General features: G+C 42.1%; 2 protein-coding genes across 2 annotated transcripts; one reads left to right on the top strand and one right to left on the bottom strand.

The window, feature by feature from the left end:
* The first annotated feature begins 412 nt into the window (after nucleotides 1-412).
* On the top strand, nucleotides 413-3,081 carry LOC139715142 (proteasome subunit beta type-1-B-like). The gene is made up of 3 exons (XM_071626753.1): nucleotides 413-542; nucleotides 2,010-2,116; nucleotides 2,880-3,081. The coding sequence occupies exons 1-3, from the start codon at nucleotides 413-415 to the stop codon at nucleotides 3,063-3,065; spliced, it is 423 nt and encodes a 140-aa protein (XP_071482854.1). The 3' UTR covers nucleotides 3,066-3,081.
* Nucleotides 3,082-10,387: 7,306 nt separating this feature from the next.
* Nucleotides 10,388-11,206, bottom strand: LOC139715143 (craniofacial development protein 2-like). The gene has a single exon (XM_071626754.1). The coding sequence runs from the start codon at nucleotides 11,204-11,206 to the stop codon at nucleotides 10,388-10,390; it is 819 nt and encodes a 272-aa protein (XP_071482855.1).
* Nucleotides 11,207-11,976: the final 770 nt, after the last annotated feature.

The raw sequence follows: 11,976 nt of genomic DNA, 5'->3' as shown, positions 1-11,976 counted from the left end.
TTATAACAAATACAGGTATAACAAAATTCCAGTTACAACGAAGTAAAAATTCAGACCACAAGAATATCTGTGCTATGTTTTTCATAATTGTTTATTTGGTCCGTTATAAGGAAAGAAAACTGCCAGTCTGGAGGACTTCGTTATAAGGGAAGTCCACTGTATGTAGGTAAATTGGTAACACTAGCAAAAGATGAGCTTGCAAAGTGGAAAAAAGGAGAAATGAACTGTGTCAATGGTCAAATACAGAAGAATGTAAGTTTTCATAAAGTGTGTGTACTCTCACAATGTTTAGTAACGCTGGTTTGGAATGTGAACCACCTACTTCTGCAATATGATCTTGCCTTCTTTTTCTTTTGTATCTGTCTCATCTTTTTTCCCCTCCTTTTCTTTTTGCGGTCTTCTTTTTTCCAAGATGTATGAGCACGAGCACCACAAGAAGATGAAGACGTCTGCCATTGCGGCCATGCTATCCACAATTCTCTACTACAGGAGGTTCTTCCCCTATTACACCTACAACATCCTGGCTGGCCTGGATGATGATGGTGAGATTCATGTCACCAGTATATCTTGTAAAGATAATTCCTTCCTTTTCCTGGTGATCTTTTTACACTTCTTGCGTGGAAAACCCCCAGAGTGTGTAATGTAGTACTGTAAAAGTGATATTTTTGCGCGACTAATTTTCCGCGCTTGGCTGGATGAGAAGAGTTTCGCATGTTTTTAATTCTGCGGAATAAAGACATCAACTACTGGAACATATGGCATGCAAAAATATTCACGTGCTTTTATTTTCGCGCTAGTTTTTGATTGCACGAAATGTGCGCAAATTTCAACACCACGAAAATTAAAACTTTTACAGTATACATTGAGAAAGGAGAGGGCAATATACAGTCAACCTTGCCCAAGTCAAATCCATTTGAACTGAAGAAATATCTTTGACTTCAGAGAAAATTAAGACTTATGTGGGATTAAAATCAATAGAATGTAAAGAGAAGAGGACTTGAAGAAAAAACCATCGACTTCGTCGATGATTCAACTTATACGAGGTCGACTTAAGCAGGGTTGACAGTAAATACATTTTATCTACCCTTACCCTCTTAATCCTGATCTTTAATAGTGAGGAGAGGTATATTGACTACTTGTGCTTTATAGTGCAATATTTCCTGTGCATTGCTTACCAGGGATATCATTGTTGCACATTAGTCATTGTTGCAACATTTTTAGAGGCTTTCCATCAATTTAAGTGCAATTTTACACTATGCTTGATTTCACTACAGAATTGCAGTAAAATTGAATTTATTAAAAAAAAAATCAAATCAAGTCAATAGTTCATATGTGACCACCAGCTCAAAACCCACAAACAGTCACAGATTAGGATTCTATGTAATAAACCAAAATATGTCACTCGTGTTGACTGACTCAAATTCGTAAAGTTTGTCTTGCATGGAAGAGTAATCCTTTCATTACCTACTGTCAAAATTTGATGGCTTAGAACAAAACTGAAATAGAGATATAAAGCAGTTTTTCTGGACCACTGGGAAATTTATACTTCTGCATTGCACACTTCAGTGACTAATCTTTTTCCTTTTTTTTCTCCCTTTTCTATCACACTGCACCTCCTCATTTCAATTACTTTTTTAATGGGTAAGGATGGTCCAATTTTGATTAGTTATATATCATTTAAGAGTGTAAAGCTTAATCTTAGAAAACCTAGAAAACTTCAAAAACTATGTAGGAAAGTGGACATTCATTTTGACTACTTTTTAGGGGCTTTGAGCAGGGCAATCAACTTGCATCTCATGTCTTGTCATCAGTCTGTGCACACAGGTGTCATGCTTTTTAGACAATTCATTGGGTGTCATAGCAACTGACAGAGGAAGCTCCACAAACATTTGCTTCAAAGGAGGCGGTTCTGTTTACAGATTAGTTGCCAAGTGATGCTTCAAATGTGTTCAATGTCCTGTGCTTTTTTCACTGTGAAATCACAATAATTGTTGGTTGTGATCCTCCAGGCAAGGGGTGTGTGTACAGCTTTGATCCTGTGGGGTCGTATGAGAGGGAGACCTACCGAGCTGCAGGGTCATCCAGTGCGCTTCTACAGCCTCTCTTGGATAATCAGGTCGGTGATCAGAAAATCACTCTTTATTACATGTATTGCGCATGTTAACTTTTTATTTTCCATTAATATATGCATTGGTCATTCTTCCCAGCTATGGTCTTGGCTCTACACATGAATGAGCAGGGTTCGAAATTAGTGATGGTCCGCTGGCCATTGGCCACCCGAAATCGCGTCGGACTAGCTAAAAATCATAAAATTCTGAAGTTACTAGTCCGTCTGGCTAGCCAAAATATTGCTTCAGTGTCAAAATTGATTCTAAGTAGTCCGCCTGGCTAGTTAAAAAAAACAGTTAAGTGCGACCCCTGATGAGCTTGTTGCCGGTTTGTAAGCTGCTGCTAATTCTGCACCTGAATAGATGGAGGAGAGTTATGAGTGTGCAAATGTATGTATATGTCAGTGATATAATATCATTTCAGTTTCATTATAATTCATCTCAACTTCAATTTAGTCAGATACAACATTTTAGAAAAAAGTGAAACTGGGTGACTTGTTTTAAAGTTTTTGAGTGCACCATGTCTCTTTTTCTGATGTACCTACTGTAAAGATAGAAATTTTTCCCCAAGTAATTTCATTTTTTGCACTCTGCCAGGTAAGATGAATTTTGTGCATTTACAATCTATGGTGCAAAATTCCCTTGGTCATATTGAAATTTTGTTATAATGTAGAAAACTGCAGGTCCAGAGGACTTTGTTGCAACAGGAGTCGCCTGCATACACATCTTGAAATTTTCGGATTTTTTGTCTCTCTCTTGCCCTCTGATCAGATTGGAGGTAAGAACCAGGAAGGGTGGGTGAAGGAACCCATCCCACTGGACAAGGCTGTAGCCCTGGTCAAGGACGTCTTCATCTCTGCGGCGGAGCGTGACATCTACACAGGAGACGGGATCGTCCTCCACGTCTTGACAAAGGACGGGGTCAAGGAAGAGCGGTTCCCACTCAGACGAGATTAAATCTTGCGACATGTCTCGCAGTAGTGTAGATATTAGTGTTGTATTGTCAATGTCTCATATCATTACATAGTCTGCGTTATGTTTGAATGTGATGTCCACAAAGGTGACATCTCAGTCTGGAAGATCTGGGCACTACAAGATGGTGGTCCAAGACCACAGGGTAGAGATGATCATTTCCTGTGCTTATTGATAACTTTGGTCTTAACTGTGACTGAACTTGAGTCTTAAAAATGTTCTCTAGCATTTCTTTATCAATGATGTAACTTAAGAGAGAGTGAAAAGAAAGTGCACACAGTGTCCCGAGAAATACATTTAGGTGTGATTGCCACATATGACATCATGTACGACATATGTGAGTGAAAGCAGAAACGATTCAAGTTTGTTCTTGATGAGTAATTTTACTTCTTCTTGAAATGCAGATTTGGGGGAATTAGGTAAGGTCTGATACAAGAAGATTCCTACAAAAAGTTTTATAAGCCTAGTCCCATATTCAGTGCCTAGTGGTCTGTAGAAATGTGATGCATGTACGGAGCTGTAATTGGAGATGTTGAGTATGACCTGCATTCCATGCAGGTAAGTTCTGAAAGAAAAAAAAAATAATGCTGATGTATTCATGCACACATTGACATTAGGGCCTTGTGAGTAAGTTGTCCTGTGTAAGCCAGATTCTACATGGAGGTGAATAGCAAAACAAGAAATTTACAGTACAATGATAAAGATATTTTTGTTGGGAAAGTAAAAATTGTCAACCATGGAATGTGCAGATATCCAGCTTTGTGCAGTAGTAATTGTGCCAGATTTAGTGATTCCTTGGCCAGCTTTGACATTCAAAAATCACCTCCTAACTCAAAAGTACCAGTTAGTTCCAACACCTCAGAAACATTTAAAAAAAGACAGAACTTATCCACAACATTCATATTTACTCATTTGAATAACGTTCTCAATCTTTGAGTCTATTTAAGATGAACTGAAAAAAAGTATTGAAGAGAGAAAGAGAGAGAGAAAAAAAAACCATGTACAAGCTCTTTTAATGTTACTGAACTCATGGGCCCGAATTCACTAAATAAACATTTACAAGCTCTTTTAATGTTACTGAACTCAAGAGCCCAAATTCATGAAGGTGGTTTAAATTCAGTCCATGGTCTAAAAATAGGCGTGAAATACACATACCTTTGACATGCGTGTATCAATGCGCATTTATTTGGATGTCTGTCAACATACTCAATATTGTATCACACATATTTATGCAGAAGTAATTTACATAAATCATGGTCTAAATGTTGTACACCACCTTCATGAATTTGGGTCAATATAAACTGTCAGATGGTCTTGTGTTGTCTCTTAGTATATCTAGCTGTCATCATGTACACTTGTACATATCTTGTACAACACACCCTGTCCATACTATGACATTGATGAAAATAAATCAATTTTGTATATGATATCAAATAGACATGTCTTTTTAGCATGTGGTGTATGTGTATGCATTGGTTACATTTGTGAGTGCTACGTGTAGTATACTTGTCAAATGATCTCCAAACATGTACAACTCACCCTATTGTCGAACTTGATAACGGGTTTGCTTCATCGAGGATGAATGAGAGTGGGATTGTATTATTCCTCGGATTGATTAGCTAATGAAGATTGTCAGTAGTTTTAAACTGAGATAATTATACAATTTGAAGCGTCGCAGACACGTTTCCAGCGGATGATTGTAACATTATTATTAGCGAAAGTCACCATTTTAACCTGAAATCGCGGTGTATGACATGTATCGAAGCACCGCTGCACTGGCCTGGATGGAGCTGTAGTCACGAAATTGTTTACGTTTACCATGGTCGACCTGAGCGGAAGCAGTTCTCTCGACACCAAATATCGCGCATGCGCACTTGTGATTAAAACAGGTGTGCGATCTCGGATTACGAGGTCGCTCTTCCTTCGAAAAACCCGGCGGATAGAACCGGGAGACGGGGGACAGAAGAGCAGAGCGTCCAGACTGTCGATTTTCCGGGGGATATCCCGGGTACCGGGGGATCCCCGGGGGATGTCCCGGGACACGGGGGACAGTCTGAACGGGTGGTAAGTGATATATCAATTTGATGTATGAGCTAAGCATATCATATTGTGGGCAAAATCGATTTCGAAACCGTTGCCTGCTTCTTCTTTTTCGTCACCCTGTGTTTACAACTGCCCTATGTGTCCATTATAGAAGATAACGTCTTGATATGGCATATTTATATGCATGCAACTCAAAAGGGGTGAAGTAAGGATTTGGTATATTCTCTCTCTGTTCTGCCATGGACGTCACTGCCCGCTGGCGATCACTGATGCAGTATGTTTCCGCCATCTCCCTCTATCGTCGCACGAATGCAGCAATGTAGATCCTCTCTCGCCGACTAATCCAGCCATTGCAGAAAGGAAAGTGAGTCGCTGTCGTCCACGTGATCTCTTCCCATTCACAAATCCTGACAGGACTAGATGTTCAGTTTGCCTCTTCCTCACGACATGGCCCAAAAACTGCATCTGGCGTTTCCTGATGGTCGAGAGCAGCTCACGTTCAGCCGACACCATTTCTAGTACTTCTGCGTTTGATTTTCTTTCCGTCCACGATATTTTCAACATTCGCCTGTAGCACCACATCTCGAAATTTTCTATTCTGTGTCTCATCGGCTTATTAACTGTCCATGTCTCGGCGCCGTATGTCATAGCTGACCATATGTATGTCTTCCAGAACCGTTTCCTTGTGGCGATGGACAATTTGCGGTTCGTCATCACCTTGCGCATGTTCTGAAACGCTGTCTTTCCAATGCCAATTCTACGCTTGATTTCTTGTTCTGAGCGGTTGTCTGAAGTCAGCAGGCTACCGAGGTAATTGAAAGATGACACCTGCTTCAGCTCTTGTCCATTTATCATTATCGAACATCGAGGTGGCTGCGCAGTTTTGCTGAAGACCATGGTTACTGATTTCGCGATGTTAATCGATAGCCCCTTTTCCTCGCTTTATCTGGAGGCAACATCCATCAATCCCTGCAACTTCTCTGCACTGTCAGCTAGAATCACCGTGTCATCGGCGTACCTCATGTTTGTGAGTTGACTGCCTCCGATTGCAAAGCCAGGTAATTCGTCCAATTGTCGCATAATTGACTCTGTGTACATGGGCGTCACCAGGGGGGGTGCGCTGGGTGCGAACGCACCCCCCTTCAGAACCTTAAAAACAAAACAAAAAACAAAAAAAAAACAAAAAAAAAAACGCTTCAGTCTGCGAGCGACGTCAACGCCGGACGCTAGATAATTGTTCTTTTATTTAATTTTTCTTCTTATTTTTTTTTTTGCACCAGGAGGAAAAAAACAAAAACAAAAACAAAAACAAAACAAAAACAAAAAACAAAAACAATCGCACCCCGGCTCTGGCAGCACTGATACTATATACATACATCACGTGTTTACCATCTATCGCCCGTACTGTATACGTAAGGTATATTTCATTCATTGTGCAACGGATTATCAATTCAGAAAATACAAAAGCTCCGTCGCATGGAAGGGAGATAACCCGCCCACACCCTCCCCCGTTATAGGTCTCCAATCAGTGGCGTAACTGGGGGGGGGGGGGGGGGCACGTACCCCCTCCCCCCAATCCGCTGTTTTTTGTTTTTTGTTTTAAAATCTAAATGGTATAATTCAAGGGTTGGTAAACTGCTTTTGAAGGGAGAGCAAGAAATTATTTTTTTTTTCTCTAAGATTTCTTTTAACCATAATTAAAGAGGCATCAATAGTGTGAAACACTGTTCAAAAAGCCCGGAGCCGAATAAAAGATTGTGATTCATGTGTGATTCCTGGTTGGCATTCCGAATGATAAGCAGGATGGAGCAGTGTACTCAGAACATCCGAACGGCAAAGAGTCGCTGCAATGTTGCGCAATGTGATGTACAATGTACACCTCTGTACCTTACACTTCGTTATATCAAAACTAGATCACTGTGTGTTGCTGTGTACATACTAAAGTCTATATAAAAAGCCTTGCATTGCCAATAATAAGACTTGACCTGGGCTATTTCCCAACTTTTCCATGTATAAAACACACACACACACAAACACAAACAACTAGGGGATGCTTTAAAGTGCAGAATTTGGACATCCTTCCCCCGCTTGGTCACTTCGACGCCCCCTCGCTGGTCATACCTCCCCCAATCATGAACATAAACCGACATCCTTGACTACCAGTGGCGCACCGCCCCCCCCCCCCCCCTTAATTTCCAAAGCGAAAAAAAAAACATAGTTATACAAACGGCAGTTTTTGGACTGTATAATGTCAAAATTTTCACGCTTGCTCGCTCCGCTCGCTCGTATTTTAACGCTTTGCCATTCTCCTGATGTTGCTGCCAGTATTCAATAATGCCAGCAGTTGCGCCCGGTGCGCCACCCCTCCTTGATTTCCAAAGCGAAAAGGAATAGCTATAAACGGCAGTTTTTAGACTGTAAAATGTCAAAATTTTCAAGCTCGCTCGCTCCGCTCGCTCGCATTTTAATCAATTCAATTCAATTCAAACTTTATTTCAATTTTCGAAAAGAACATAAGCATTTCACTTTCTTTGGTAACATAGAATAAGGTTGCATAATCAAAACAAAGTAAATTGAAAAAAAAAACAAACATAATTGCGGAACCTTGGGTAACAAAAACGTTGTAAGGAAAATTGATTGACTGAAGTGATACAGACGATATAATCGTTATGCCATTCTCCTGATGTTGCTGCCAGTAATTGCTAGCAGTTTTGCCCGGTGCGGCACCTCCCCCCCCCCCCCCCTTGATTTCGAAAACGAAATAATATAGCTACAAACGGCAGTTTTTTGACTGTGTCAAAATTTTCAAGCTCACTCGTTCTGCTCGCTCGCATTCAATTTTATGCCATTCTCCTGATGTTACTGCCAGTAATTGCCAGCAGTTGCGCCCTGTGCGCCCCCTTAATTTCCAAAGCGAAGAAATATAGCTACAAACGGAAGTTTTTTGACCGTAAAATGTCAAATTTTTCAAGGTAGGCGCATTTGAATCTTTATCCTATTCTCCTGATGTTGTTGCCAGTAATTGCCAGCAATTGCGCCCGGTGCGCCCTGCTTAATTTCCAAAGCGAAAAAATATAGCTACAAACGGTAATTTTTTTAATGTAAAATGTCAACATTTTCAAGCTCGCTCGCATTTAATCGCTTTGCCATTCTCTTGATGTTACTGCCAGTAATTGCCAACAGTTGCGCCCGGTGCGCCCCTCCCCCCCCCCCCTTAAAATTTCAAAGCGAAAAAATGTAGCTGAAAACGGCATTTTTTAAACTGTTAAATGCCAAAATTTTCGAGCTCGCTCGCTTCGCTCGCTCGCATTTGATCGTTGTGCCATTCTCCTGACGTTGCTGCCAGTAATTGCGCGCAGTTGCGTCCGGTGCGACACCCCCCCCCCCTCCATTAATCTCCAAAGCGAAAATATAGAGCTAAAACGGCAGTTTTTGGACTGTAAAATGTCAAAATTTTCAATCTCGCTCGCTCCGCTTGCTCGCATTTAATCGTTATGCCATTATCCTCATGTTGCTGCTAGTAATTGTAAGCAGTTGCGCCCGATGCGCCCCCCTTCATTTCCGAAGCGAAAAAATATAGCTACAAACCGCAGTTTGGGATTGTAAAATATCAAAATTTTCAAGCTCACTCGCTCCGCTCGCTCGCATTTAATTGTTATGCAATTCTCCTTTTTTTTTCTTTTTACAAAAAGTCCCTCCTACACCCTCTCCCGCGCGGTTGCTTCGCTCCCTCGCCGAAGATCTCACACCGTCACATAATGTACCTCCGTAATAGTCCTTCATAGTATTTTTATTTTCACTATGCTCTGTAAACGCGACTTTTACACTCTTGTTTTTACAAAAAGTTCCTACCGTGGGAGGGGGTATCCCCCTCCCACATCCTCCGCACTGAAGGAGAGGAATGGATCATCGCCGAGGAACTCACACCGTCACATAATGTACCCCCGTATAGTCCTTCATAGCGAAAGATTCGTGTATGTACACAATCACATGTATAATAATCTACATAGAGTATGTATAAATGTACATGATGACACAGGAGCCAATAAATCAATTAAAAAAAAAAATCTCACAGTTTACATTTACTGTCAAAACGCACCCCCCTTGAAAAACAGCTGGTGACGCCCCTGGTGTATAAGTTGAACATGTATGGCGAACCAACACATCCTTGTCGCACACCTCGCTCAATATCCTGCCAATCACCAACTTCTCCATCATGCTGTACCGCAGCTGATTGCCTCCAGTACAGGTCTGCCAACAACCTTTTATCTTCGTCATCAATGTCTAGCTTGTCGAGTGTCTTGAACAATTCTTCATGTTTAACCTTATCAAACGCCTTCGTGTAGTCGATAAAACATACATACAGATGTTGCTGCTTCTCTATAGCTCTTTCTGCCAAGCGGCGAATGACGAAGATCGCATTCCGTGTTCCTCTGTCTGGAACAAATCCATATTGCTGCTGTGAAATCTCATTGCATGTTCGACCTCTTATCCGGTTTATTAGCAAACGAACAAGAATCTTGGTTAGATGGCTCATCAAACTGATGGTTCGGTGTTCCTCACATTTGGTAGTTCCTGCTTTCTTCGGTAGAGCAATGAAGATTGATCTACACCAGTCGTCTGGTATATGTCCTTCCCGATATACTGCGTTCATCATCTCTGTGACCGTGTCAAGGAATTCGTCTTCTGATGCTTGTAGCATCTCTACCAGTATACCATCCGGTCCTGCAGCCTTTCCGGAAGCGCTCTTCCATATCGCATTTCTGACCTCATCTTTGGTGAATTCCAGCATCCGACGTTCTCCTGCATTGTCATCCCCATATGTAGGCTGCGGACCTCTATTGTCAGCGAATAATTGGCCTATGTACTCTCTCCATCTGTCTGATATTGCCGTTTTTTCCATCAAAATTTCACCGCTGTTATCTCGCAGGCAACCGCCGGCAGCTGACCTTTTCCGCTTTCCAGTAACTTTCTGGATGGAGCTGTGCATGTCGTTATACTTCTTCTCTTCTTCCAGTTTCTGGATGTGATCACATTGTGCGTTCAAAAATTCCTCCTTTGCCCTTCGGCACTCGTATCGCACTTCCCGGTCCAGCTGTTTGTACAACACAGCATCATGGTTTTTTGCTTTTCTTCTCTGATCCATTATTTGAAGGATATCGACAGTCATCCATTTCCGCTTTGCCTGTCTCGGCTGCTCAGGTATTACCTCTTCCGCTGCTTGTACCAAAGCTTCTGTCAGCCTCATGTTCAATATCTCAGCCTCATCTGATGTCGACTCCTTGTTCAGCCAGTTCTCCCACACGCTTTCTATATTGATCAGCTACCGCCGGGTCCGTTCTTAATAGATCAAATCGACATCTTGGCTTTCGAGATGGATTCCTCTTCGCAGGCCGGTTGATCTTTAACCGTAGATTGCAAATCACTGGAACATGATCACTCCCGCAGTCTGCCCCAGGGTATGTCTTCGTTGCTGTAATCCAGCTATGAAAACGACGGTTGATGGTGATATAATCTATTTGGTTACGCACTCCATCTCCTGGACTGCACCATGTGTATAGGCGGCGTTTCGGCTGTTTGAACCAAGTGTTCTTAATCACTTGTTGATATACCATACACCACTGAATCCATCGCTCACCACGTTCGTTCCTCTCTCCCAGCCCATAGGGACCCAACACATCGTGCTCGCACGTGGTTCCATCTGTACCATGTCCAACTTTGGCGTTCATATCCCCTATGACGATATTTAGTTCACCTGGCTTGCACTGCCGATATGCCTCCTCGACACTTTCGTAGAATTCTTCGATTTCATCTTCTGTACACGCGCTGGTAGGTGCATAAAGCTGGATGATATTACAGTTGAATGGCTTGGAGTTCACTTTCAAGACGATCACCCTTTCTGAAACGGCGTAGAATCCGGCCATTGCAGACGCAATCTCGTTTGACGTCAATATCCCGACTCCATTTATATGTGCCTTTCTGTTTCCCGAGTAGACCATGGTGTACCCGTCCACCTTTATTTTCCCCGCTTGCGGCCAGCGCACCTCTGACATTCCCAGAACATCCAGCTTCAATCTCTTCATCTCCAGAACAATGTTTGCAAGTTTTCCTGCCTGATACAGTGATCTCACGTTCCATGCCTATTCTCTTTTCCGATTTTAGCTGCATGGTAGCATGATGATGGTCGAGGGAGTCTCGTGCTGTTGACGACTCAGCGCTACCGATTACGTTGTCTCGAATAGCATCAGTACATGTATTCATATCGCATCATTGATTCTCATAGCAATTCAAGACGGTGGTTTGCCGTTGCCTTCCGAATCGCAGTGGCTGCTAACTAGCCTGGTCCTGCCAGTCGATGGGAGTTGTCCCGCGTCTCCACGACACTTCGCCTGCCAGGGTGACATTATATACCGTAGGTCTGATCATTTCACACCCGCCATACAACGTCAGCCGAATCCTGCTGCCAAGCCGACTCAGGCAATCAATTTTACAGCCGGAGGTTGCCCTCAACTCCATGCCAACGTGGTGTTAATCAGGACCACCGCACTCTACATGTGATGCAGACGATGGTAGGACCTACTGCTGATAGAGAGAGTCTCCTTGGTATATTACTTTGTTGCTTAAATCGATTTCGTCACCCTTACCGGCTATTTTCGTCACGTTTTATGTTCAACTCTCTTATGAATGAGCTCTCTTAGCCAAAGGAAATACAATATATCTTACAGAAAAAGTTCTTGGTAAAGCACATCGACAAGCATACAGGTTTTAGTAAAGTGGTAAAACAATTTGTTATATTTGTCACCGTTGCTGCCTGTCTTCATAAATACAAAGGTATTTACAAATTTAGTGTAAG

Source organism: Diadema antillarum, unplaced genomic scaffold (assembly GCF_040938485.1).
Source record: "Diadema antillarum isolate AM-2024a unplaced genomic scaffold, OU_Dant_1.0 seq00002918_RagTag, whole genome shotgun sequence".
Classification (NCBI taxonomy): Eukaryota; Metazoa; Echinodermata; class Echinoidea; order Diadematoida; family Diadematidae; genus Diadema; species Diadema antillarum.
This window is presented reverse-complemented; position numbering and strand designations above follow the sequence as displayed.

Bases quoted from the DNA above. Each gene is read 5' to 3' on its own strand.
- LOC139715143 (XM_071626754.1), bottom strand. From the start codon at position 11,206: ATGAAGAGATTGAAGCTGGATGTTCTGGGAATGTCAGAGGTGCGCTGG.
- LOC139715142 (XM_071626753.1), top strand. From the start codon at position 413: ATGTATGAGCACGAGCACCACAAGAAGATGAAGACGTCTGCCATTGCG. The intron at 543-2,009 runs GTGAGATTCATG...GTGATCCTCCAG, and splicing joins GGCTGGCCTGGATGATGATG to GCAAGGGGTGTGTGTACAGC. The intron at 2,117-2,879 runs GTCGGTGATCAG...CCCTCTGATCAG, and splicing joins AGCCTCTCTTGGATAATCAG to ATTGGAGGTAAGAACCAGGA.